This window comes from Dryobates pubescens, chromosome 17, assembly GCF_014839835.1.
Source record: "Dryobates pubescens isolate bDryPub1 chromosome 17, bDryPub1.pri, whole genome shotgun sequence".
Classification (NCBI taxonomy): domain Eukaryota; kingdom Metazoa; phylum Chordata; class Aves; order Piciformes; family Picidae; genus Dryobates; species Dryobates pubescens.
The window spans coordinates 22,916,117-22,942,679 of NC_071628.1; the positions used below are offsets into that span (position 1 = coordinate 22,916,117).

Here is a 26,563-nt window from a genome sequence, read left to right on the forward strand (position 1 = left end):
TCTGTGCATGAGCAGACCTTGGCTGTACCACCTCCAGCTTTGGCTGGCTGCAAACGTGTCCAGCTCTGTACTTCTGTCTCGGTGCTGGGTTTGGATACCTGCCCAAAAACCACCCCCAAAGCAATCCCTGGTGCCACAGTCAGCTCTGCTGGATCAGAGAGCTTCCCTCTGGAAGATGGAAACAGCATTGCTCAGGTGTGGGAGAAACAGACGGTGGGCACAGCTGGCAGCGTGGTTGTTCGGCTCAGACCTGCTCAGCCGCCAACCCCGGTGCCCCACTCCTGCTCTGTCCTTCGAGCTCCCAAGGGACTCAGGCTGGCAGCTCACCTGCATGACCTCTGGCAGCCAGAGTGATTGCAGGAGCTGGTGCTGCCTGAAAGCTCCAAGCAATGGCTGCTAGGAATGTGTGCCTCCTACACATCCCCTCTGCCCTCCCTAGGCCCTTTAGTTCCTCTTGGAGTGTGGTAAGCCTGTGGTGGTCCTGTGCTCGTCTCGCTGTGTCCGGTCGGTTGTAGTCACCTTGCTGAGCCAGAAAATCCTTTCCAGGCCCCAAGTGTGGGAATGGACTCCTGGGAAGACATCTCCATCTGGAAAGGCTTGTGTTTCCCTCCCTCCTCCCCCCTCAGACTCTTGCTGCTAACCTGCTCCAGGGACTGAAGTTTAACCTTTCCTCTTCCTCCCCAGCCAACATCATCTGGTGCTGCTAACTCTCCAGTGTGCCTTGTGCCCAGCATCCTCTGTGTGCCTCATGGAGTGTGGGGGAAGTGTTGAGCCAAACACTTGAACACCTTTAAGATACTCTGTGTGTGTGTGTGTGAGAGAGAGAGAGAGGTCTGACCAGGACACTCACCAGGTGGCTATCAACCTGCTGCATGACCACTGTGGCACAAAGGGCCTTGTGGGGAGCAGGTGTTGCCAGCCAGCCCTGGAGGGCAGAGACCATTGGAACCATCTCAGCGTGCAGGGTTTGGCTTGGCAGTGGGGAGTTCCCTGCCTTAAAGAGTGGTGGAGCTTCCCAGCCAGCAGTGAGCATTGTCTGACATCGGCACCAACGACCTCCAAAGAGCACTGACCTCTCTGTCACCCCCTGTGACTCGCAGCCTGGCCTCAAACACCGCAGCGCTGAAGCGCAGCTGGGCTTGGAGGAGCCGGCAGCCCCGGGAGGGCTTCTGCCTGACCTACCTAAGGGCTTTGGCTTAGGAGAGCCTGGGCCAGGCTGGGGCCTTCGTGGCTCTGTTGTGTGCCTGGCTTGCCTTTCCCTGCGGCTTGGGGTTTTCCTCTGAAGGTCAGGGTTAGGTTTCTGGGGGGAGGGAGGGGGCCCAGGGGTAACTTTTTTGGTCGGTTTTGGTTTGCAGTTTGCTTTTGCTTCTTCGGTTTTTGCCTTTGCTGGTCGGTTTTGGGGGGGGGGCTGGGGTGGGGTTTGCAGGGGGGGTGCTGTTTCTGTGGGGAGAATTGACCTCTTCTTTCCCCCAGGGGGTGTTAGGGTTTTAGCTTTGGGGGTTTGGGGTTTTAGCTTTTTGGGGGGGTTGGGGTTTTAGCTTGGGGGGGTTGGGGTTTTAGCCTTGGGGTGTTGGGCTTTTAGCTTTGGGGGGGTTGGAGCTTTAGCTTTGGGGGGGGTTGGGGTTTTAGCTTGTTGGGGGTTGGGGTTTTAGCTTGTGGTGGTGTTGGGGTTTTAGCTTTGGGGGGGGTTTAGCTTGGGGGGTTGGGGTTTTAGCTTTGGGGGGGTTGGGTTTTAGCTTTTTTGGGGGGGTTGGGGTTTTAGCTTGTGGGAGTGTTGGGGTTTTAGCTTTTTGGGGGGTTGGGCTTTTAGCTTTGGGGGGGTTGGGGTTTTAGCTTGGAGGGGTTGGGGTTTTAGCTTTGGGGGGGTTGGGGTTTTAGCTTGTGGGGTGTTGGGGTTTTAGCTTTGGGGGGGTTAGCTTGGGGGGTTGGGGTTTTAGCTTTGGGGGGGTTGGGTTTTAGCTTTTTTGGGGGGGTTGGGGTTTTAGCTTGTGGGAGTGTTGGGGTTTTAGCTTTGGGGGGGTATAGCTTGGGGGGGTTGGGGTTTTAGCTTGGAGGGGTTGGGGTTTTAGCTTTGGGGGGGTTGGGGTTTTAGCCTTGGGGGGTTGGGTTTTTAGCTTGGGGGGGTTGGGGTTTTAGCTTTGGGGGGGGTTAGCTTGGGGGGGGTTGGGGTTTTAGCTTGGGGGGAGTTGGGGTTTTAGCTTGTTGGGGATTTGGGGTTTTAACTTTGGGGGGGGTTGGGGTTTTAGCTTGTTGGGGGGTGGGGTTTTAGCTTGTGGGGGTGTTGGGGTTTTAGCTTTGGGGGGGTTTAGCTTGGGGGGTTGGGGTTTTAGCTTGTGGGGGTGTTGGGGTTTTAGCTTTGGGGGGGTTTAGCTTGGGGGGTTGGGGTTTTAGCTTGTGGGGGTGTTGGGGTTTTAGCTTTGGGGGGGTTTAGCTTGGGGGGTTGGGGTTTTAGCTTTGGGGGGGTTGGGTTTTAGCTTTTTTGGGGGGGTTGGGGTTTTAGCTTGTTGGGGGGGTGGGGTTTTAGCTTGTGGGAGTGTTGGGGTTTTAGCTTTGGGGGGTTTTAGCTTGGGGGGGTTGGGGTTTTAGCTTGGGGGGTATAGCTTGGGGGGGTTGGGGTTTTAGCTTGGGGGGTTTTAGCTTTGGGGGTATAGCTTGGGGGGGTTGGGGTTTTAGCTTGGGGGGGGTTGGGGTTTTAGCTTTGGGGGGTATAGCTTGGGGGGGTTGGGATTTTAGCTTGGGGGGGGTTGGGATTTTAGCTTGGGGGGGGTTGGGGTTTTAGCTTTTTTGGGGGGGTTGGTCTTTTTAGATTTTTAGTAGGGCTGGAAGGGAGCTCAAGGCTCAGCCAGCTCCAAGCCCCTGCCATGGGCAGGGACACCTCACACCACAGCAGGTTGCTCACAGCCACCTCCAGCCTGGCTGCAAACACCTCCAGGCAGGAGGCTTCCACCACCTCCCTGGGCAGCCTGTGCCAGGCTCTCACCATCCTCCTGGGCAACAACTTCTTCCTCACATCCAATCTCAATCTCCCCACTTCTAGTTTTGCTCCATCCCACCCAGTCCTATCCCTCCCTGACACCCTCAGAAGTCCCTCCCCAGCTTTCTTGGAGCTCCCTGCAGATCCTGGGAGGCCACCAGAAGGTCTCCTGGGAGCCTTCTCCTCTTCAGCCTGCACAACCCCAACTCCCTCAGCCTGTCCCCAGCAGTCAGCTGGTTTGTCCTGTCAGGAGTAAGCAGAGAGAGGCTTTTTATCTGCCTGCCTCTCTGGGCAGCAATCTTCAGTCCTTCCTTTTGGACAGAGGAGTGTTTGCTGTGATGAAAGCAAACCATTTGTGCTGGGTGTTTTCCACTTCCCCTCGTCCTGTGGCAGACAGTTGTGTTCCAAGTGCTTTACAGATGACTCTCCAAGAGGCTGCCTGCATCTGCCTGAGGTTCTGTTCCAAATGTGTTACCTAACAGCATGTTGCAGGATTTCAGCCCTCTCACTTCCTGCTGCCTGCTTAAAATAAGCCCAAAAGATGTTCAGCCCTGACCACCCTCTTCACCCCCTGCCCTTTGCAGAGCTGGTGCTGTGGAGGTGTGCTGGGTGAAGTGAGCAGCTGGCAGCAGCTTCCTCCCTGGCAGTTCATTTCCCCCTTGAAGGGATGAATCAAAGGCAGGGCTCCCAGCAGTGTCTCCAGGGCAGTGTTTCCCAGCAGTGGCCTTGAGTTGAAGCTGAAGCTATTTTGTGCAAGGGGGACAGTAGGGCTTCTTCAGTCCCCTGTAAGCTCTCTTGTCCTGTGTTGAAGTATCACAGAATGGGTTGGGTTGGAAGGGACCTCCAGAGCTCATCCAGGCCACCCCCCCTCTGCAGTCAGCAGGGACAGCCCCAACTGGATCAGGCTGCCCAGAGCTATGTTGAGCCTCACCTTGAATACCTGCAGGGCTGGGGCCCTCAGCCAGCACCCTGGGCCCCCTCTTGGGTTGGCCTTGTTTGGTTTTAGCAGCACTTGAGGCCAGCTGTGAGCCACAATGCCTTCAGCAGCAGGCTCTGGGGTTTGGGTTTGGTTTTTTTTCCCCCAAGCATGGGAAGAAATTTGTCTGCAGCTGTCTGCAAAAATGAATAGCTCCTGCTGCCTGCCAAGGCTGCTGGATTGATCTGCACCATCTCCCCAAGAGCTGTGGCTCTCACATGCAAGGGCAGTGCCCTCAGAGAACCCACTCCTGAAAGGCTTTCCCCCTAGAAAACAAGAGGGGGATTTGCTGTCCCCAGCTCAGCTTGTGGCACGAAGCAGCTTGGTTATGGCTTCAGTTCCTCCTGCAGCCAGCAGGCTGTGGAGCTTGGGGCCTCTCTATATGCAGCAGGGCTCACCTGGTTTTGTTTTCCTTTGTGAGCCTTGGTGTTTGAGGTGACCTGAGGAATGCAACAGCTCCCAGCTCTCAGTTGGAGAGGGTGGCTGTGCTTTTGCTGTTGTGACTAAGGCCAGGGGGCTGCTTTCAGCCACCCCTCAGCACACTTGTGCCTCATTCACCCTGGGCACCTGCTGGAATTGCAGGCATCAGGAAAGCTGTGTTTGACATAGAGCCTGTGCACAGGATGCTCTCCCCAGAGACAGGAGGAGGCCCAGAAACCCTTCAACAAGGTTTGGCCAACTGTGTCTACCTCACACCCTCTGTAGGGAGCTCTCTGCTCCATCCAGAGCATGGGGTCAGTTTGAACCTCCAAGCAGGGAAACCAATAGGCAGAGAAGTTGCTTGAGAATCATGGAATCAATCAGGTTGGAAAAGAGCTCAGAGCTCAGCAAGTCCAAGCTGGCACCCAGCACCTCCTGACAGCTCAACCATGGCTCAAAGGGCCACATCCAATCCCCTCTGCAACACCTCCAGCCACGGGGACTCCACCACCTCCCTGGGCAGCACAGCCCAAGGGCCAATTCCTCTGGCTGGCAAGAACTTTCTCCTCCCCTCCAGCCTCAACCTCCCCTGCCACAGCTGCAGACTGTGTCCTCTTGTTCTGGGGCTGCTTGCCTGCCTGGCAGCAGAGCCCAAGCCCCAGCTGGCTCCAACCTGCCTGCAGGGAGTTGCAGAGAGCAAGAAGGTCTCCCCTGAGCCTCCTCTCCTGCAGGCTAAGCAAGCCCAGCTCCCTCAGCCTCTCCTGCCAGGGCTGTGCTCCAGACCCCTCCCCAGCCTCCTTGCCCTTCTCTGGACACCTTCAAGTCTCTCAATGTCCTTCTGAAACTGAGGAGCCCAGAGCTGGACACAGGACTCGAGGTGCTGAGTCCAGGGCAGAATGACTTCCCTGCCAATATCCTGTGGTCCCAGGAGAAGCATTTTCCCATGCTGTAGGAGCACAGAATTGTTTCAGGTGGAGGAGGCCTCCAGGGCCAAGCCCCCTCAGAGCACCGTGGCCACCGAACCGTGCCCCAGCGCGCCAGGTCCACAGGTTGAACACCTCCAGGGATGGTGGCTCCACCACCTCCCTGGGCAGCCCCTTGCAGTGCCTGGTCAGTGGTGTGTAGAAGCTGCTGAGTGGTGGTGTGTAGGCACCTGTAGTGCTGTGCAGTGTGCAAACAACCCCTCTGAATCTGCTCTTTCCCATGCAGAGCTGCTCCTCGGGGAGGTTGCTGCCTTCACCAGTGCTCAGCTGGTTTGCTGTGACTTCTTCTTGCTGTCTCCCGAATTAGTGCAGTGCCATTCCTCCTGTAGTCTTTTTTCCCATCCCAGTGCCCCTCTGAGTGGTAGAGCAGCCTGGTGCAGCCAAGGCTGGTTGCTATTGAAGGTGGTGTTGTGTTTCAGAGCCCAGGATCAACGCCAGCGAGGACGTCGTCATCCACGTCTATGGCCCGGCCGTCACGTTGCAGTGTAACCTCACCACCAGCCCCAGCCCCCTTTCTGCCAGCTACTGGGTGAAGAATGGAGAGGAGATCCCTGGCACTAGAAAATCTTCCAACACTACAGAATACAAGTAAGTCTCTTGGGAATAGCCTTCATGCTCTGCCAGAGGGTGCCCGGCCTGGCTGGACGTTGGGGAGGTTGGGGCTTCAGCCTCCCTGGTTCAGCTTTGCAGTGGGCAGACAAAATCAGCTGAGCTGCCTTAGGGGGAGCCACCAAAAGTGTGGCTGTGAGCAGTGTCAGAATGATCCTGGAGAAGCTGTTGTGTGCAGCTGTCCCAGCTAGAGCATGGAACCAACACAAAGCTGCTGCGAGCTCCTCTTGTCGAGAGAAACTCATTTAGATTTGGTTCAGATCAAGTCCAACCATTCCCCACCTCTGCCCCGGCCCTCAGCACCACACCACTGCCTGTTTGAAACCCCTCCAGGGATGGGGGCTCAACCACCTCCCTGGGCAGCCTGGGACAGGCTTGGAGAACCCTTTCAGTGAAGACTCTTCTTCTAATACCCAGCCTGAACCTCCCCTGGTGCACCTTGAGGCTGTTTCTTTTTGTCTCATCACTTGTTCTTTGGGAGAAAAGACCAACCTCCACCTGCCCCCAGCCTCCTCTCAGGGAGGCAGAGAGAGAGAGAAGATCCAGAGGGCAAGTCACATCTTCTCTGGAGTGCCCATGAGTGTGGCCACAGGCAGAGACAGTCAGCCTCCTTTTCTTTTCCTCTGAGCCCATTGTGCAGTCTCTCTCTTGCTGGTGGCTGCCTGAAGATGGATCTGCAGCTGCAGGTTTTTATTGTGCAGGGAAATGCAGCACATAAATCACTGCTGGAATCCACTGGGTTAGTCCTTCTCTGGCCTTGGGAGATGAAGGAGGATGTTGTCAGAGGTATTGCTGATGAGTTGTCAGAGCTCCAAGCCTGGCAGTGTTCCAGCCCAGGCTGGGTGAAGCCTTGAGTGAACTGGGCTGGTGGGAGGTGTCCCTGCCCATGGCAGGGGGGTTGGGACTGGATGACCTTTAAGGGCCTTTCCACCCCAACCCACTCCTCTGCTGCAGCTGTGCATGCTCTGGCTTTGCCTCCATCTTCCCCCTAAGGATGTGCAGGAGGGTAGGACTTGCACAGCCACCTCTTCCATTGCACTGTAGCCTGCATGGAGCAGACATCCTGTGAGGCTTCTCTGTTCCTGAAGTGAGGCCTCCACACCACAGAGGTGATGTGAGCACAGGAGGCTTGCTCAGGGCTGCCAGCAGAGCTGGTTTGTACCTCTAACCTTCCCTGTGCTTTCCTTGATGCCAGCATGGACAGCAAACCTTCTTTCTCTTCAGAGGATCATAAAAGTGGTTTGGGTTGGAAGGGTCCTTAGAGGTCATCCAGTTCCAAGCCCCTGCCATGGGCAGGGACACCTCCCCCCAGCCCAGGCTGCTCAAGGCCTCATCCAGCCTGGCCTTCAGCACTTCCATGGAGGTGGCATCCACAGCCTCCCTGGGCAACCTGTGCCAGAGTCTCCCCACCCTCACAGCCAAGAATTTCTTCCTCATCTCCAGTCTCAATCTGCCCTCCTCAAGCTCAGATCCCTTGCCCCTCATCTTGTCACTCCCAGGCCTTGTCAAAATTCCTTCCCTAGTTCTCCCCCTTCAGGTACTGGAAGGCTGCTCTAAGGTCTCCTTGGAGCCTTCTCTTCTGCAGGCTGAACAGCCCCAGCTCTCTCATCCTGTCCCCACAAGGGAGGTTCTCCAGTCCTTTGATCATCCTCATGGCCTTCTCTGAGCCCACTCCCACAGTTCCATGGTCTCTTTGTGCTGGGGGCACTAGAACTGGACACAGTATTCCAGGTGGGGTCCACAGGAGCAGAGGAGTCTTAGGCTAAAGATGATGATCAGTTAGGCAAGGTCTTGCCCAGGTGATGCTGGCTTACTGTTTGAAGACACAAGCTCATTGCTGAGTCCTTTCTGCCACAACAACTGAGGGAAGAAGTGGCTGTCTGGGCAAGGCCCACAGTGATCCTGCAGTGCAGCTGGGTTGAGAGAAGCACAGAATGGGAGGGGGCTGGAAGGGACCTCCAGAGATCAAGTCTAACCTCCTTGCCAAAGCAGGGTCCCCCAGGGCAGGACACACAGGAGCTCATCTAGCTGGGTGCAGAAAGTCTCCAGAGAAGGAGACTCCACAGCTTGCTGTGCCTTGCCCTGCACCAAAGCAAGGCAGAGTCCTGCTCCCTTGTGTCTTGCTATGTGCAGATCTCAAGTGCAGGCCTCAGAGTCCTGTTCCCTTCTGTCTTGCTTTGTGCAGATCTCAAGTGCAGGCCTCAGAGTCCTGCTCCTTTATGACTTGATTTGTGCAGATCTCAAGTGCAGGCCTCAGAGTCCTGCTCCTTTATGACTTGATTTGTGCAGATCTCAAGTGCAGGCCTCAGAGTCCTGCTCCTTTATGACCTGATTTGTGCAGATCTCAAGTGCAGGCCTCAGAGTCCTGCTCCCTTGTGTCTTGCTATGTGCAGATCTCAAGTGCAGGCCTCAGAGTCCTGCTCCCTTCTGTCTTGCTATGTGCAGATCTCAAGTGCAGGCCTCAGAGTCCTGCTCCCTTGTGACTTGCTTTGTGCAGATCTCAAGTGCAGGCCTCAGAGTCCTGCTCCCTTGTGTCTTGCTATGTGCAGATCTCAAGTGCAGGCCTCAGACTCCTGCTCCCTTGTGTCTTGCTTTGTGCAGATCTCAAGTGCAGGCCTCAGAGTCCTGCTCCCTTCTGTCTTGCTTTGTACAGATCTCAAGTGCAGGCCTCAGAGTCCTGCTCCCTTGTGTCTTGCTTTGTGCAGATCTCAAGTGCAGGCCTCAGAGTCCTGCTCCCTTGTGTCTTGCTATGTGCAGATCTCAAGTGCAGGCCTCAGAGTCCTGCTCCTTTATCACCTGATTTGTGCAGATCTCAAGTGCAGGCCTCAGACTCCTGCTCCCTTGTGTCTTGCTTTGTGCAGATCTCAAGTGCAGGCCTCAGAGTCCTGCTCCTTTATCACCTGATTTGTGCAGATCTCAAGTGCAGGCCTCAGAGTCCTGCTCCCTTGTGTCTTGCTTTGTGCAGATCTCAAGTGCAGGCCTCAGAGTCCTGCTCCCTTGTGTCTTGCTTTGTGCAGATCTCAAGTGCAGGCCTCAGAGTCCTGCTCCTTTATGACCTGATTTGTGCAGATCTCAAGTGCAGGCCTCAGAGTCCTGCTCCCTTCTGTCTTGCTTTGTACAGATCTCAAGTGCAGGCCTCAGAGTCCTGCTCCTTTATGTCTTTGTGCAGATCTCAAGTGCAGGCCTCAGAGTCCTGCTCCCTTGTGTCTTGCTATGTGCAGATCTCAAGTGCAGGCCTCAGAGTCCTGCTCCCTTGTGTCTTGCTATGTGCAGATCTCAAGTGCAGGCCTCAGAGTCCTGCTCCCTTGTGTCTTGCTATGTGCAGATCTCAAGTGCAGGCCTCAGAGTCCTGCTCCCTTGTGTCTTGCTATGTGCAGATCTCAAGTGCAGGCCTCAGAGTCCTGCTCCCTTTGCGTTGTTGTATGTTGTGGCTTCAGGATTTCAGTGAAAGCCCCTCAAAAATCCTGCTTCCTGCACCATCAGACACTGAACACAACCTTCCCCATTCTTCATTGAACCTTGCTGGAGCTGCCCCTGCCAGAAGGCAGCTGTGGTCAAAGCTAAGGATAGTGTTTTCCTTGCCCTTTCAATGAAGAATGGGCCACAATTAGCTGGGGTGGATTCTTTCCCAAGCAGCAAGGGCCTAGAAGTGGCTCTGGCCACCCTGAGCTTTCATTCTGTAGCTCTTGTCCCCCAGTCTGCTCTCATGGTTGGGAGGAGGAAAGTGGTTTGTTTCCAGGCTCCTCATCAGCTCATTCAGGGCTGCCCCAACCACAGCAAGTGTGAGGGAGTTTGGGGTTCTTCCATCTGCTGCAGAGTCTCTGGCTACAAAGAGCTGAGCTCTTGCTCCAGCCAGAGAGCTGAGGGAAGGTCTTGGTTAAGCAGACTTGTTGCAGGTGCTTGTCTGGCTGTAAAACCTTGCAGCCCCATCAGCTCACACTGTGGGGAGTGCTCCAGGGGAGGCTGGCAGCCTCAGACCTGGAGAGGAAGCTTGTGTAGAATGGCAGGAAGGGAATCCTAGGATTGCTTTGGTTGCAAAATGTCTTCCAGATGATCAAATCCAACCAAATCTACCAGGTCTGGTGCTAAGCCATGGCCCTCAGCACCACATCTCTGCACCTCTGATACACCTCCAGGGAGCCAAAGGATTCAACCCACTGTGCAAGGCTCTGAGAACCCTTTCAGTCAAGAAGTTTCTGCTGATGTGGACCTAACCCCACCCTGGTGCAGCCTGAGGCCATTGCTTCATGTCCTGCCCTTTGTTACTGGGGGAGGAGAGCCCCAACTCCCTTCACCTGACTGCAGCTTCCTTTGGGGCAGTTGTAGATCAGAGAAGTGTCAGGGCTGGAAGGGAGCTCAAGGCTCAGCCAGCTCCAACCCCCCTGCCATGGGCAGGGACACCTCACACCACAGCAGGTTGCTCACAGCCACCTCCAGCCTGGCTGCAAACACCTCCAGGCAGGAGGCTTCCACCACCTCCCTGGGCAGCCTGTGCCAGGCTCTCACCACCCTCCTGGGCAACAACTTCTTCCTAGACACAGCCTCTTAGTCTCCCACCCCTCCCTGCCTTTAAAGCCTTGTGGATAAAGAGCAGAGGTCAGGGGGTGATTATTTAAAGGCTCCTTAGCCAGCTGCTCTCTGCCTTCCCTCCTTGCTGCAGGGTCAGGACAGCTGAGGGATGGGAAGAGCTGGGTGGAGCTGTGCCATGTCAGCCAGGTGCCATGTCACCATGGCCAGCAGGGCTGCTGCCTGCAGGCCAAACACCCTGATGGCTTTGGTGTTTGGGTACAAAGCCATCTCTCCTGCTGCCATTAAGTGACAAGTGGCTCTCCTATCCCTTATCTGAAAGACATCAACCTTGGAACTAGCTCCAGAGTGGAGGGCTGGAGCTGGACAGGCAGCCATGGCCTGAGGCCAAGGATTGTCTTCAAGTGAGCAGCTTTTTTCCATGTGTCTAAGCAGTTTCCATCTCTAAAGTTCTCTTTGTTGCAGTGCTCTTCCCCAGAGTTCCTGTTCCCTTTGGCTTTGAAACCATGTGTGAGAAAGGACAGTCAAACAAGAAGCCTCTGGGTGCAGGGAGGGGAGGGGTGGGGAGAGCTCTGCCTCCTTCTGTGCTGTGTGGAGATGGAAAAGCTGTGTCACAATGCCATGGCCTGCACTGGGCTCAGGAGGCTGGTAGGGAAACAGCTGGACATGTGTGTGGAGCTCTGAGGTCATCTGCATCCCAGAAGCTTTTTGAAGGACAGCCAGAGATGGTGGGCATGAAGCTGGCACCACCCTGAGTGCAAAGGCAGCTTGGTTGTCTTCAGTGAGCTGGGTTGGAAAAGATCTTAAGGATCATCCACTTCTAACCTCCCTGCTGGCAGGGACACCTCCCACCAGCCCAGGCTGCTCCAGGCCTCATCCAGCCTGGCCTTGAACACCTCCAGGGAGGGGACAGCCACAGCCTCCCTGGGCAGCCTGTGCCAGTGCCTTCCCCCCTCCCTGCAAAGAATTCCTTCCTCATCTCCAGTCTCAGTCTGCCCTCCTTCAGCTTCACTCCAGTGTTATTTCCAGTGTCCTTCTGCCTGCCCTGCACTTGCTGTTCACAGCTTCCCTGCATTCTGGGTGTTAGAAGGGACCTCTGGGGATCACCCAGTCCAACCCCTCTGCTCCAGCAGGGTCACCCACAGCAGCTTGGCCAGGGTCACACTGTCTGGGTGGGTTTGGAATCTCTTCCAGGGAAGGAGACTCCACAACCTCTCTGGGCAGCCTGCTCCAGCACCCTCCTAGCAAGGAAGTTTGTTCCCATATTGAGGTGGCTCCTCCTGGGATGCAGTTTGTGCCCCTTGTCCCGTCCCTGGGCACCACTGAGAAGAGTTTCCATCCCTCCATGGTGACAGAAATGGCACTGGGAAGTCACTCAGCCCCAAGCTGCTTTTTGAGACAAGGCTTGTGGCACTTTCTCCTAATCCTGTTTGGCAGTAGGCTTCAGCAAGACCAAGGGCAAGGTCCTGCAGCTGGGGCAGGGCAATCCCAGGCACTGCCACAGGCTGGGCAGGGACTGGCTGGAGAGCAGCCCTGAAGGAAAGGCCTTGGGGGTGCTGGGGGAGGGGAAGCTCAGCAGGAGCCAGCAGGGAGCACTTGCAGCCCAGAGAGCCAAGCAGAGCCTGGGCTGCAGCAAGAGAAGTGTGGCCAGCAGGGCAGGGAGGGGATTCTGCCCCTCTGCTCCACTCTGCTGAGCCCACAGCTGGAGCTCTGGGGCCAGCTCTGGAGCCTCTGTGCCAGGAAGGCTCTGGAGGGGCTGGAAGGTGTCCAGAGCAGGGCCAGGAGGAGGAGCAGAGGGCTGGAGCTGCTCTGCTGTGAGCACAGCCTGAGGGAGTTGGGGTTGTGCAGGCTGGAGAGGAGAAGGCTCCCAGGAGACCTTCTGGTGGCCTTCCAGGGGCTGCAAGGATGTCAGGGAGGGATAGGGGTCTGGGAGACCTCTGAGGGGGGCAGGAATCAGGGCTGGGCCAGGGAGCCAGCAATGGGCACTGGCAGCCCAGAAGGCCAAGGGCAGCTGAGCTGCCCTTGGCCTTCTGGGCTGCCAGTGGCCATTGCCAGAGGTGGAGGGAGAGGATCCTGCCCCTCTGCTCTGGGGTGCCAGGGAGGGATAGGACTGGGGGGGACTGAGATTGGCTGTGAGGAAGAAGTTGTTGCCCAGGAGGGTGGTGAGAGCCTGGCACAGGCTGCCCAGGGAGGTGGTGGAAGCCTCCTGCCTGGAGGTGTTTGCAGCCAGGCTGGAGGTGGCTGTGAGCAACCTGCTGCGGTGTGAGGTGTCCCTGCCCATGGCAGGGGGGGTTGGAGCTGGCTGAGCCCTGAGCTCCCTTCCAGCCCTGACCATCCAGATGATTCTATGATGCTGTCAGGTCTTTAGCAGCTTTTGCAGCTCTTCTCCATCCAGCCTGAGTCAGGGACTCTGCTCCCAGCCTCCAGGGGAAGCAGCTCCTGAGTGCCCCTTGGCTGCGCTTGCAGTCTGTGGCTGTGCAGCTGGCGCTGCCGGTGCTGCACACAGAGCATGCTGCCTCCTCAGGGGTGGGAGATCCCTGCCTGCCTGGCCACTGACTGGGGGAGGAGTGACCCTGCTGCTCCAGCTAAACTTGTGCTGATTTCCAGCCTGTTTGTGCTGGCAAGCAGCTGCCCTGCAGCTCAGGCCAGCTCCACCTCTGCCCCACTCCTGGCCTTACCAGCTGAGAGAAGAGTCAGTCCCTGGGAGGATAGAGCACAACAGAATTAACCAGGTTGGAAAAGACCTTTGAGATCATCAAGTCCAACCTCCTCTGGATCCCCAGGAGAGGTCAGACTAGACTAGATGAGACTAGAATGGAATAGAATTAACCAGGTTGGAAGAGACCTTTGAGATCTTTGAGTCCAACCTAGCACCCAGCACCGCCTGATCAACTGAACCATGGCACCAAGGGCCTCAGCCAGGCTCCTCCTAAACACCTCCAGCCATGGGGACTCCACCACCTCCCTGGGCAGCACATTCCAGTGGCCAATCTCTCTATCCATGAAGAACTTCTTCCTAACATCCAGCCTTAACCTCCCCTGGCACAGCTGCAGACTGTGTCCTCTTGTTCTGGGGCTGCTTGCCTGCCTGGCAGAAGAGCCCAAGCCCCAGCTGGCTCCAACCTCCCTGCAGGGAGTTGCAGAGAGCAAGAAGGTCTCCCCTGAGCCTCCTCTAATGCAGGCTAAGCAAGCCCAGCTCCCTCAGCCTCTCCTGCCAGGGCTGTGCTCCAGACCCCTCCCCAGCCTCCTTGCCCTTCTCTGGACACCTTCAAGTCTCTCAATGGCCTTCTGAAACTGAGGAGCCCAGAGCTGGACACAGGACTCCAGGGGTGGCCTCAGCAGTGCTGAAATGTGGGCTGGGGGATGGGGGGAATCAAATCCTAGGCTGCTGGCTGCTAGCAGGGTGTTTAATGTTTCTCCTTTGTTCTCTCCCTGCTGCAGGATTCTGAAGCCCAGAGCAGAGGAGTCTGGGGAGTACCTGTGTGTGTTTGTGTTCTCCAACTCTCCCATAGCCAATGCCACCATAGAAGTGAGAGGTACTCTGCTCTTCTTTTCTTCTCTGTTTGCATTTGCTTCCTCTCCCCCCAGGTGCCTGGGCTTGCTGTGCCATCCCCCTTGGTGTCTGCAAGGAGGCAAGGCCTTTCCCCCTGGGGGTGTCCCAGCCTTGGCTCTCATTGCAAGGGCAGCCTTGGATGCAGGCACAGGAGGGAGGCCTCCCAGGTGCAGGGAGTGTGATGCTGTGGCCTGCACAGAGGGCACTCAAAACACCTTCTGGCATGCACCTTGCACCCCTGGGTGACCTTTCCCCTTGGCTGCCTGTCCTGCAGCAGAGGTTGCTGTGGGATAGAGCTGTGCTGGTGCAGAGGCAGCTGTGGGCTCCTCCCTGTGCCACACAGTGGAGGAGCCCAGCTGGGTGTGCTCAGTCTGAGCAGGAGCCAAGCAAGCAGCAGTGTCTCAGGTCTGGCAGCACTTGCTGAGGATGCCTGGCTCCTGGCCCTGCTGGCCAAAGGCTGTGCTCCCAGTGCACCTCTGGGGCTGGACTCAGGGCATGGCTGAGGCTGGAAGAGCCCTTTGAGGTCACTGAGTGCTGCCACTAAGCCAACACTGCCATGGCCTTCAGCACCATGTCTGCAAGGCATTTGAACCTCTCCAGGGATGATGATTCCACCACTCCCCTGGGCAGCCTGTTCCACCCTGATGCTTCTTTTGTGTGGCCTTGTTGGAGGACTCCACTTTCCTCACTGCAGGCTGCCCAGGGGTGTGGGTGAGGCCCTGTCCCTGGAGGCATTCAAACTCAGCATGGCCCTGGGCAGCCTGATCTAGCTGGAGCTGTCCCTGCAGACTGCAGGGGGGGTGGGCAAAGGGACCTCTGAGGTTCTCTGCCAGCCCAATGCAATCTGTGAATCCCCAGCACCATGCAGAGCTTCCTCTGCTGCAGCTGCTGCTTGGAAATGGTGAATGGGAGAAGGGTCACAGAATCAGTCAGGGCTGGAAGGGACCACAAGGATCAGCCAGCTCCAAGCCCCCTGCCATGGGCAGGGACACCCCACACTAGATCAGGCTGCCCAGAGCCTCATCCAGCCTGGGCTTAAACACCTCCAGGGACAGGGCCCCAAGCACCTCCCTGGACAACCCATTCCAGGGCTTCACCACTCTCATGGGGAAGAACTTCCTCCTCACCTCCAGCCTGAATCTCCCCACCTCCAGCTTCATTCCATTCCCCCTAGTCCTAGCACTGCCTGAGATCCTGAGCAGTCCCTCCCCAGCCTTCTTGGAGCCCCCTTCAGATCCTGGAAAGCCACAATGAGGTCACCTCAGAGCCTTCTCTTCTCCAGACTGAACAGCCCCAACTCCTTCAGTCTGTGCTCACAGCAGAGCAGCTCCAGCCCTCTGCTCATCCTCCTGGCCCTTCTCTGGACACCTTCCAGCCCCTCCAGATCCCTCTTGTCCTAGGGGCTCCAGAACTGGAGGCAGTACTCCAGGTGGGGTCTCCCCAGAGCTGAGCAGAGGGGCAGAATCCCCTCCCTTGCCCTGCTGGCCACACTTCTCTTGCTGCAGCCCAGGCTCTGCTTGGCTCTCTGGGCTGCAAGTGCACACTGAGAGCTCCTGCTGAGCTTCTCCTCCCCCAGCACCCCCAAGTCTCTCTCCTCAGGGCTGCTTTCCAGCCAGTCCCTGCCCAGCCTGGATCTGTGCCTGGGATTGCCTCCACCCAGCTGCAGGACCCTGCCCTTGGTCTTGTTGAACCTCCTGAGCTTGTGCCCACCTCTGCAGCCTGTCCAGGTGCCTCTGGATGGATCCCTTCCCTCCAGCTGTCTGCTGCCCCACACAGCTTGGTGTCATCAGCAACCCTGCTGAGGCTGCACTCAGTGCCACTGTCCCTGGCACCCACACAGATGCTGAACAAGCCTGGATGCCTCACCCCATCCCTTGGCAGCCCTGCAGCAGCCCTGCAGCCTGTCCTGGTCAGTGCTCTGTGATCAGGAGCAGAGCTCTGTAGCAAAGCTGAACTCCTTCCTTTGGCCATTTCTGGTGCCCCAGGGCAGGCCTGGGTGGTCAGGCTCCTGACTCCCAGGTGAGGAAGTGGCAGGCAGCTCTGCAGTGGGGATGCAGTGCCAGGTGCCCACCACTGCACTGCCACTGCTCTCTGGGGAGCAGCAGCTTTTTGAGCCACAGCTTCCTGAGGCTGAGGAGAATTGCCACAGCAATGGAGGCTCCTGCCTGATGCTGGCTCCCTCTGCCAACTGAAACATGGGGAGGGGTTGGGGTTGGGATTTGGGTTATTTTCCCCCAATCAGCTTGCATAAAACCTAGCAAAAGTAGCCCCAGGTGTGAAGCAGATCTGCTGCAGGAGGGGAGCTGTCTCTGCCCAGATGAATGCAGCCCCAGCTCCTCCTGGCCCAGCATGGACTCCACCTCTGAAAATCCCTGGAGGTGTTTGCAGCCAGGCTGGAGGTGGCTGTGAGCAACCTGCTGTGGTGTGAGGTGTCCCTGCCCATGGCAGGGGGTTGGAACTGGCTGAGCCCTGAGCTCCCTTCCAGCCCTGATGGTTCTGTGATCCTAAAGAAGGAGAAGTGAAGCTCAAGGGGGGCTTGTGGTGAGCTTGGCCCAGCTCTGGGTGGTCTTTGTGGGCTTTGTCTTGTCCAAATCAGCTAAAATTGACTTCCTTAAGCTCTGGAGTCCTCTGTTGCCTTCTCCAGGCTGCTCTGGGTGAGAAGGCACTGCTGGAGGCAGGGCATGGAGCTCTGCTCATGGGTTTGGGTAATCTCTCTCTTAGAAACATTTGGCTTCAGGCATCTCTGCTGTCAGGAGGGGACACCAAGAGGAGCTGGCAGAGTTGTGCAGGAACATGGGGTTTGAAAAGCCAGGCTCTGAGCTGCTGGCACCAAGGGCAGAGGGAGGATGATAACCAACCCTGCTAACAGCTGCTCAGAGGCTGGGCAGGGACTGGCTGGAGAGCAGCCCTGGAGAAAAGGCCTTGGGGGTGCTGGGGGAGGAGAAGCTCAGCAGGAGCCAGCAGGGAGCACTTGCAGCCCAGAGAGCCAAGCAGAGCCTGGGCTGCAGCAAGAGAAGTGTGGCCAGCAGGGCCAGGGAGGGGATTCTGCCCCTCTGCTCCACTCTGCTGAGACCACAGCTGGAGCTCTGGGGCCAGCTCTGGAGCCTCTGTGCCAGGAAGGATCTGGAGGGGCTGGAAGGTGTGCAGAGCAGGGCCAGGAGGAGGAGCAGAGGGCTGGAGCTGCTCTGCTGTGAGCACAGCCTGAGGGAGTTGGGGTTGTGCAGGCTGGAGAGGAGAAGGCTCCCAGGCGACCTTCTGGTGGCCTTCCAGGAGCTGCAGGGGGCTGCAAGGGTGTCAGGGAGGGATAGGGGTCTGGGAGACCTCTGAGGGGGGCAGGAATCAGGGCTGGGACAGGGAGCCAGCAATGGGCACTGGCAGCCCAGAAGGCCAAGGGCAGCTCAGCAGACACTCCAGGCACAATCAGGGTGGGAGGGTGAGAGTGTAGCTTTGAGCTGAGCAGATTCTCCTGGTGGAAGCACTGGAGCAGGAACCTGGGGCTGCACTTGGAGCACAGGCTGGGCAGCTCTGCAGGCTGCTGGACACAGGAATCCTTCCTGGGCAGTGCTCCTCCGCACTGCTGCTCTGCAAGAGCCATGCATGGATGGTTTGGGCCTTCCAGTGCCAAGCCCCTTGCCATGGGAGGTGTCCTTCTAGCCCAGGGTGCTGCAGGCCCTTGGCCAGGCTGGATGGAGCTGCTGTCACAGCAGGCTTTGCTTGGCTGGCTCTGAGCAAGAGCCCTGCTGGAGAGCAGGAAGAGGTTCTTTCCAGTGAGGGTGGGGAGACTCTGGCACAGGTTGCCCAGGGAGGCTGTGGATGTCCCCTCCCTGACAGTGTTCAAGGCCAGGATGGAGTAGTCCAGTACCTGAAGGGGGCCTACAAGAGAGATGAAGAGAGACTGTCTGGGACAGGCCCAGGGGCAATGGCTTCAGACCAGAGCAGAGCAGATTGAGATTGGCTGTGAGGAACAAGCTCTGCCCCAGGAGGCTGCTGGAACACTGCAGCAGGCTGCCCAGGGAGGTGGTTGGGGTCTCAGCCCTGGAGATACTCAAGGTGAGGCTGGACAGGGCTCTGAGCAGCCTGATCCAGTGGAGGCTGTCCCTGCTGAGTGCAGGGGGTTGGCCTGGATGAGCTTTGGAGGTCCCTTCCAACCCAGAGCATTCTATGGTTCTATGGATGAGGCCTTGAGCAACTTGGTGCAGCGTGAGGGGTCCCTGCCCACGGCAGGAGGGTTAGAGCTGGATGACCTTTGGGCTCCCTTCCAACCCAAACCACTCTGTGGTTCCCTGCAGCCCCCAAGCAGGGTGAAGTCTCCAGCAGACACTCCAGGCACAGCAGGGTGGGAGGGTGAGAGTGTAGCTTTGAGCTGAGCAGATTCTCCTGGTGGAAGCACTGGAGCAGGAACCTGGGGCTGCACTTGGAGCACAGGCTGGGCAGCTCTGCAGGCTGCTGGACACAGGAATCCTTCCTGGGCAGTGCTCCTCTGCACTGCTGCTCTGCAAGAGCCATGCATGGATGGTTTGGGCCTTCTAGTCCCAACCCCTTGCCATGGGAGGTGTCCTTCTAGCCCAGGGTGCTGCAGGCCCTTGGCCAGGCTGGATGGAGCTGCTGTCACAGCAGGCTTTGCTTGGCTGGCTCTGAGCAAGATCCCTGCTGGAGAGCAGGAAGAGGTTCTTTCCAGTGAGGGTGGGGAGACTCTGGCACAGGTTGCCCAGGGAGGCTGTGGCTGTCCCCTCCCTGACAGTGTTCAAGGCCAGGATGGAGTAGTCCAGTACCTGAAGGGGGCCTACAAGAGAGATGAAGAGAGACTGTCTGGGACAGGCCCAGGGGCAATGGCTTCAGACCAGAGCAGAGCAGATTGAGCTTGGCTGTGAGGAACAAGCTCTGCCCCAGGAGGCTGCTGGAACACTGCAGCAGGCTGCCCAGGGAGGTGGTTGGGGTCTCAGCCCTGGAGATACTCAAGGTGAGGCTGGGCAGGGCTCTGAGCAGCCTGATCCAGTGGAGGATGTCCCTGCTGACTGCAGGGGGTTGGCCTGGATGAGCTTTGGAGGTCCCTTCCAACCCAGAGCATTCTATGGTTCTATGGATGAGGCCTTGAGCAACTTGGTGCAGCGTGAGGGGTCCCTGCCCACGGCAGGAGGGTTAGAGCTGGATGAGCTTTGGGCTCCCTTCCAACCCAAACCACTCTGTGGTTCCCTGCAGCCCCCAAGCAGGGTGAAGTCTCCAGCAGACACTCCAGGCACAGCAGGGTGGGAGGGTGAGAGTGTAGCTTTGAGCTGAGCAGATTCTCCTGGTGGAAGCACTGGAGCAGGACCCTGGGGCTGCACTTGGAGCACAGGCTGGGCAGCTCTGCAGGCTGCTGGACACAGCAATCCTTCCTGGGCAGTGCTCCTCTGCACTGCTGCTCTGCAAGAGCCATGCATGGATGGTTTGGGCCTTCCAGTGCCAAGCCCCTTGCCATGGGAGGTGTTCTTCTAGCCCAGGGTGCTGCAGGCCCTTGGCCAGGCTGGATGGAGCTGCTGTCACAGCAGGCTTTGCTTGGCTGGCTCTGAGCAAGATCCCTGCTGGCAGCAAATGGTCCAGAGGCTTTTTGCCCCTTGCTGAGGAGGGTGTTCTTCAGCAGCTGGCCTGTGCTGACAGGACCAGGGGGCTGTGGCCTCAGGCTGGAGCAGAGCAGATTGAGCCTGGCTGTTAGGAGCAGGTTCTGCAGCATGTGGGTGCTGGAGCACCAAGACAGGTTGCCCAGGCGGCTGGCTGCAGGGGTTCCACACCTCCTGCCAAAGCAGTGCTCACTCTCAGGGCAGGCAGCTTGCTTTGCTGCTCCTCCACCTGCAGAGATGTCAGCTGGGGTGGCTCTGGGAGGCCTGGAGCAGGGGGGGCCAGGCAGCTGCCCTCCTTTGCTGCTCCCCTGCAGGGCTGGCCCTGGGCAGGCAGCGGTGCTGGAGCACTCATGGAACTGCTCGGTGGGGTTCAGCCTCAGGTTGGCACTGCTGAGGCAGATAGCAGAGCTGGTGCTGGGACATGGAAGTGCTCATGGACCAAAATAGGAGCTTCCTGACAAGCTGTGAACAGCTCCAGCAGTGCCTGGCAGCAGATGGACTCCAGGATGCTGCAGAGCCGTTTGCCCTTATGTAATGCTGCCTATTTTCTGCCTGGCTCTGGGCATGTGCTCTGTGCAGGCAGAAGGCTGGGCCCTGGGCTGCCACTGCAGGCTGGCTCTCTGCACTCCCAGCACATTTGCTTGGTGGCAGGGGTGCCCCAGGGGGGGCTCTGGGCATCCCAGGCATGGCACAAGTCTGCCTTTCCTCAGCTTGTGCCTGGAGTGTCTGCTGGAGACTTCACCCTGCTTGGGGGCTGCAGGGAACCACAGAGTGGTTTGGGTTGGAAGGGAGCCCAAAGGTCATCCAGCTCTAACCCTCCTGCCGTGGGCAGGGACCCCTCACGCTGCACCAAGTTGCTCAAGGCCTCATCCATAGAACCATAGAATGCTCTGGGTTGGAAGGGACCTCCAAAGCTCATCCAGGCCAACCCCCTGCAGTCAGCAGGGACATCCTCCACTGGATCAGGCTGCTCAGAGCCCTGCCCAGCCTCACCTTGAGTATCTCCAGGGCTGAGACCCCAACCACCTCCCTGGGCAACCTGCTGCAGTGTTCCAGCAGCCTCCTGGGGCAGAGCTTGTTCCTCACAGCCAATCTCAATCTGCTCTGCTCTGGTTTGAAGCCATTGCCCCTGGGCCTGTCCCAGACAGTCTCTCTTCATCTCTCTTGTAGGCCCCCTTCAGGTACTGGACTACTCCATCCTGGCCTTGAACACTGTCAGGGAGGGGACATCCACAGCCTCCCTGGGCAACCTGTGCCAGAGTCTCCCCCCCCCCACTGGAAAGAACCTCTTCCTGCTCTCCAGTCTCAATCTCCCCTCCTCAAGCCATTCCCAATCCAGTCCATCCAACCCTGGAAGTGTTCCAAGATAGATTGTCTGGGGGCTTGAGCAGCCTGGCCTAGTGGAAGGTGTCCTTGCCCATGATAGCGAGGTTGGAACTGGATGATTTTAAGGTCTCTTCCAACCCGACCCCTTCTGTGACTTGGGAGTCTCACTGCAGTTAGCCCCAGGCTGTCAGGGGCTCTGTGTGAGCACAGCTCTGAGGCTGAAGCAGGCTGAGCAAATCACAGGCTCACAGAATCAGTAGGGCTTGGAAGAGACCTCCAAAGGTCATCAAGTCCAACCCCCCCCTGCCAGGGCAGGAGCAGAGAACCCAGCTCAGGGCACACAGGAACACATCCAGCTGGGGCTGGAAAGGCTCCAGAGCAGGAGACTCCACAACCTCTCTGGGCAGCCTGCTCCAGGGCTCTGGGACCTCACAGTGCAGAAGTTCCTCCTCCTGCTGAGGTGGAACCTCCTGTGCTGCAGTTTCCATCCATTGCCCCTTGGCCTATCCCAGGGGGCAGCTGAGCAGAGGCTGTCCCTGTCCCCTGCCTCCTGACCCCCAGCCCTCAGCTATTGATAGCCATTGATCAGATCCCTCTCAGCCTTCTCCTCTCCAGACTAACCACCCCCAGGGCTCTCAGCCTCTCCTCCCCAGGCAGTGCTCCAGGCCCTTCCTCATCCTCATAGCCCTCCCCTGGACTCTCTCCAGCAGATCCCTGTCCCTCCTGAGCTGGGCAGCCCAGAACTGGGCAAATGCTGTTCCTGGGATGGTTCTGCCTTGCAAGGACCTTCTCTGCCCCTCTGCTGTGGCAGTGCAGGCAGCTGGCTGGGGGTGCTGCAGGTGAGCAGCTCCTGATGCCTGCTCCCTGTCTGAGGCAGCTCTGGCACACCAGCTGCTCTGCAGCCACCCAGTGGAGATAGCTGCAGTGCCTCTGCTGTGGTGCTGGAGCTCTGGACTGGAGGATGACAAGGAGAGCACCCCCCACTGAGGCATGCTGCCTCTGCAGTCATTCTGCTCTTGGCAGCATCTTGGGAAGAGGAGGAGGATGGAGAGAAGTTTGTGGTTTTGTCTGCTGATACTCAACAAACCACAGAAGCTGATAGGGAAGAGGAGGCTTCCAGTTCCATCTGGCTGCCCAGCATCAGGACTGCTAAGGGAGGCATGAGGGAGGGAGGGAGGGAGGCTGTCCCCCCTGCCCTGCCTTCTTTCTGGACCTTTTTAATGTCTCTTCCTCTTACCTCATCAAGGGCATGGTCCTGACCTCCCTCCTCATCCCTCATTGGTTTTTCACCTCTCTCCCCTCCTCCCTCATTGCTGTCTTGATTTGAAGTGCTCAGATCAGCTGAGAGACATCAGCCTTGCCCTTGGAGAGTGCTGATCCTGTGCCCTGATTCCAGCTCCCCTGGGGCTGCTCTCCCCTGGGCAATCCCACACTGAATGCTTCTCTTCTAGTCTGGCCCCAGCCAAGCAGCAGTGCTTCATTCAGCAGCCTTGGGAGCTCTTGCTTCACAGAAAGGGTCAGGTTGGAAGGGACCTGCAGGACCATCTACTTCCAAGCCTCCTGCCCTGGGCAGGGACCCCTCGCACCAGCCCAGGCTGCTCAAGGCCTCATCCAGCCTGGCCTTGAACACCTCCAGGGAAAGGGCATCCATGGCTTCCCTGGGCAGCCTGTTCCAGTCTCTCCCCAGCCTCACTGCCACGAATTTCTTCCTCACCTCCAGTCTCAATCTCCCTTCTTCCAGCTCAAAGCCCTTGCCCCTTGCCCTGTCACTCCCAGCCCTTGTCCAAAGTCCCTTCCCAGCTTTCTTACAGCCTCCCTTCAGGTCCTGGAGGGCTGCTCTAAGGTCTCCCTGGAGCCTTCTCTTCTCCAGGCTGAACAGCCCCAACTCTCCCTTAGCCTATCCCCATAGTGGGAGGTTCTGCAGCCTTCTGAGCCTCTTTGTGGTCTCCCCTGGCCCCACTCCAACAATTTCATGTCCCTCTTATCCTGGGGGCCCCAGAGCTGGAGGCAGTGCTGCAGGTGGGCTCTGAGCAGAGCAGAGCAGAGGGGCAGAATCCCCTCCCTGTGCTGCTGCTCTCCCTGCCCTGGCTGCAGCTCAGCACTCAGCTGCCTGCTGGGCTGCCAGGGACCACTGCTGGCTCCTGGAGAGTTTGTCACCACCTGACACCCCCAAGACTTTCTTCTCCAGGCTGCTCTCAGCCACTCCTCACCCAGCCTGGATCTGTGCTTGGGATTGCCCCAACCTCGGTGCAGGACCTTGCCCTTGGCCTCGTTGAACTTCCCCAGGCTGGCTTGGGCCCCTGTCTCAAGCCTGTGCCAGTCCCTCTGGCTGGCTGCCTGGCTGTCTCTGCTGCAGTTTGGCAGTGTTGTGCCAGGCAGGAAGAAATCAGCAGCAGAAATCAGATCTCCCCCCAGCACAGCTGCACTTTGGAGCCTTCTGAAGCAGTGCACAGAAGATGCAGGTTGCTCTCTCCCTTCTTCCAGCACCTTTGCTGTCAGCTCTTCACCCAGGCCTGAAAGGCAGACCTGGATTGAAATGAGAGGGAAGAAAAAGAACTCCTCAGAGCCCTTTTTTATGAGGTGACCCAGAAGACAGAAGAGTTTCTGGATGCAGGAATATTTTTAGGTGCTTTTGCCCTTGCTTTAGTTTTGTCCCTTAATGGGAAAACTTGAAGGGGGGTTGGTAAGTGGGGCACAGGCTGGAGGTGTCCTGCATCTCAGTTCTGCTCTCCTTAGGGGTGCTGGGGATGCAAGCAGCCAGGAATCAAGGGCTGGGCACCTTGTGTGTCTCAAGGAATGACACTGCCTGGCCTGTGACAAGAGGAAAAACCTCTCTTGTGGGGGCTGACAGGACAGAATTCACCAGCTGGGAAAAGACCTTCAAGGTCACCAAGTCCAACCTCTCCCCCAGCACCATCTGAGCAACTCAACCATGGCACCAAGGGCCTCAGCCAGGCTCCCCCTAAACACCTCCAGCCATGGGGACTCCACCACCTCCCTGGGCAGCACAGCCCAAGGGCCAATCTCTCTTTCTGTGAAGAACTTCTTCCTAACATCCAGCCTGAACCTCTCCTGGCACAGCTGCAGACTGTGTCCTCTTGTTCTGGGGCTGCTTGCCTGCCTGGCAGAAGAGCCCAAGCCCCAGCTGGCTCCAAGCTCCCTGCAGGGAGTTGCAGAGAGCAAGAAGGTCTCCCCTGAGCCTCCTCTTCTGCAGGCTAAGCAAGCCCAGCTCCCTCAGCCTCTCCTGCCAGGGCTGTGCTCCAGACCCCTCCCCAGCCTCCTTGCCCTTCTCTGGACCCCTTCAAGTCTCTCAATGGCCTTCTGAAACTGAGGAGCCCAGAACTGGACACAGGGCTCCAGGGGTGGCCTCAGCAGTGCTGAGCCCAGGGGCAGGGTCCCAGCTGAGACCAGGGGCTGCATTCAAGCCAGAGCTGCTGCAGTGCTTTTTGGGGTACCAGAAGCATGGAGGTCCAAAGTTTCCTCTGGCACAGGCCCCTTGCTTGGGTGAGGCAGTTCAAGAGCAGCACAAGGAAGATGCTTCTGAGGGCAGGCCTGTGTCAGGAGTGGCTGCAGGGGGTTGGGGCTGATCTCTTGTGGGGGGTGGTTTGGTAGCTGCTAAGCTGAACTGGCCCTGCCTCTCCTTGCTCTTCCAGCTGCTGTTTCAAAGAAGCCTTCTGTTCAACCTGGAGAAGAGAAGGCTCCAGGGAGACCTTCTGGTGGCCTCTCTGTGCTTCCAGGGGGCAATCAGAAAGCTGGGGACAGACTGTGTATCAGGGCCCCTTGTGACAGGAGCAGGGCTGATGGTTTGAAACTGGAAGAGGGAGAGCTAGGCCACACAGAAGGAAGGTGGTGAAAGGCTGGCCCAGGTTGCCCAAGAACCATGGCAGGCTTGGTCAAGGCTCTGAGCAAGCTGCTCTGGTTGCAGCTGACCCTGCTGAGGGCAGGGTGGTTGGATTGGGTGACCTTCAGAGGTCCCTTCCAACCCAGACCAGCCTGACTCTGTGGCTTAGTTTCACAGGGCAGGAGTGAGACACTCAGTGTCTTGTCAGGGCACCACCTTGGTCTGGCTGCTGTGGGAGCTGACTCAGCATGCTGGCCTCATGCCTCTCTACCTGACCAGGGCTGTGGCTTCTGCTGCTGAGAAGCTGAAGCCAACTCCAGATCCTTTCTGACCAAAAGCTGCTTCCCTCTGCTGCAGTGCCAGGAGCAGATGAAGCACAGGGCAGTGCCTTGCAGAGCTCCCCAGGCAGGGCTTGCTCTGGTGCTGAAGCTGTGCCTGAGGTCAGGCACAGGTTTGTTTGAGCTGTGGTTTGTGCAGCAGGACACAACTAAGCAGAGCCAGGGAATGGCTGGGAAGATGGCTTCAAGGTCAAGGGTTCCAACCCCCTGCCATGGGCAGGGACACCTCCTGCCAGCCCAGGCTGCTCAAGGCCTACAACACCTCCAGGGAGGAGACATCCACAGCCTCCCTGGGCAGCCTGTGCCAGTGTCTCCCCAGCCTCACTTGGAAAGAATTTCTTCCTAATCTCCAGTCTCAATCTCCCCTTTTGCAGCTCAAAGCCATTGCTGCTCATCCTGGCACTCCCAGCCCCTTTCAGAAGTCCCTGCCCAGCTCTCCTGGAGCTCCATTCAGGTACTGGAAGCCTTCTCCAGGGCTGAACAGCCCCCAGCTCTCTCAGCCTGTCTTTGTGGTAGAGGTTTTCCAGCTCTCTGACTATCTTCATGGCCTCCTCTGGAGTCTCTCCAGCAGTTCCAGGTCCTTCTTGTGCTGGGGGCAGCAGAAGTGCCTGCAGTGCTGCAGGTGGGGTCTCAGCAGAGCAGAGGGAGGGAGCCACTTCCCTCAGTTTGTGGCTCAGCCATGGGCTGAGAGTGAGCAGCATCATGCCCTGAAGTATGAATGTTCTCCCCAGAGCTCCCCTCAGGCTGAGGACAGAAGTAGTGCCTGGCCTGGCAGGGCTGGGAAGGGCTGCTGCTCAGTGGGCTCAGCAAGGGCAGGGCAGGAGGTATTCTTGGCTCCTCTGCTCCCATTGGGAGAGCCTGGAGATGAGGTCCTCCTCTTACAGGAGAAATATAATTATCCCTGGGCTGAAGGGGAAGAGGAGGGCACCCTGCAGGAGGGCTTTGGATGTCCTAGAAAGCTTTCCTCCTCTCCTGAGCTGTCAGCACCCTCAGAGGAAAGTGGGCCAGCTGCACAATGCTGACTTGCTGCAGCCTCTTCCCCTGCAAGGTTCTGCTTTGACTCACTGGCTGCTGGCAGTGAAGGATGAAGGGCTGGCAGGGGGGGGCTGTGGTGGGGCTTCAGCTTTGAGCTGGTGGATCCTGGCTCTTCCTTTCCCAGTGTCTTTGACAGCCTGGCAGTGCCAGCTCTGGGATGGTCACCTTGCTGCCTCAAGGCTGGCTCTTGTCTTCTGGTGCTGCTGGCCTCTCCAGGAGCAGCTCTCTGCACCTCAGCCTGCAGGAAGCAAAGGCCACAGGGAAGTCACCAAGCTTACCCAGCTCCTGCCTAAAAGAGAGAAGGAAGAGCTCACAGCTTGTTAGGGATTGAAAGGGACCTCTGGAGATCCTTGAGGTCAACCTCCCTGCCAGAGCAGGACCACC

At 57.9% G+C, this 26,563-nt stretch overlaps 1 protein-coding gene across 2 annotated transcripts in view; it reads left to right on the forward strand.

Moving 5' to 3' along the window:
- The window catches only part of NPTN (neuroplastin), an 84,767-nt gene that overhangs the window by 38,939 nt on the left and 19,265 nt on the right, over positions 1 to 26,563 (forward strand). For both annotated transcript variants that reach the window (XM_054168838.1, XM_054168839.1), the window contains exons 3-4: positions 5,773 to 5,941; positions 13,931 to 14,025. In XM_054168838.1, the coding sequence (XP_054024813.1) occupies positions 5,773 to 5,941; positions 13,931 to 14,025 (264 nt within the window). The remainder of the gene's footprint in view (positions 1 to 5,772; positions 5,942 to 13,930; positions 14,026 to 26,563) is intronic.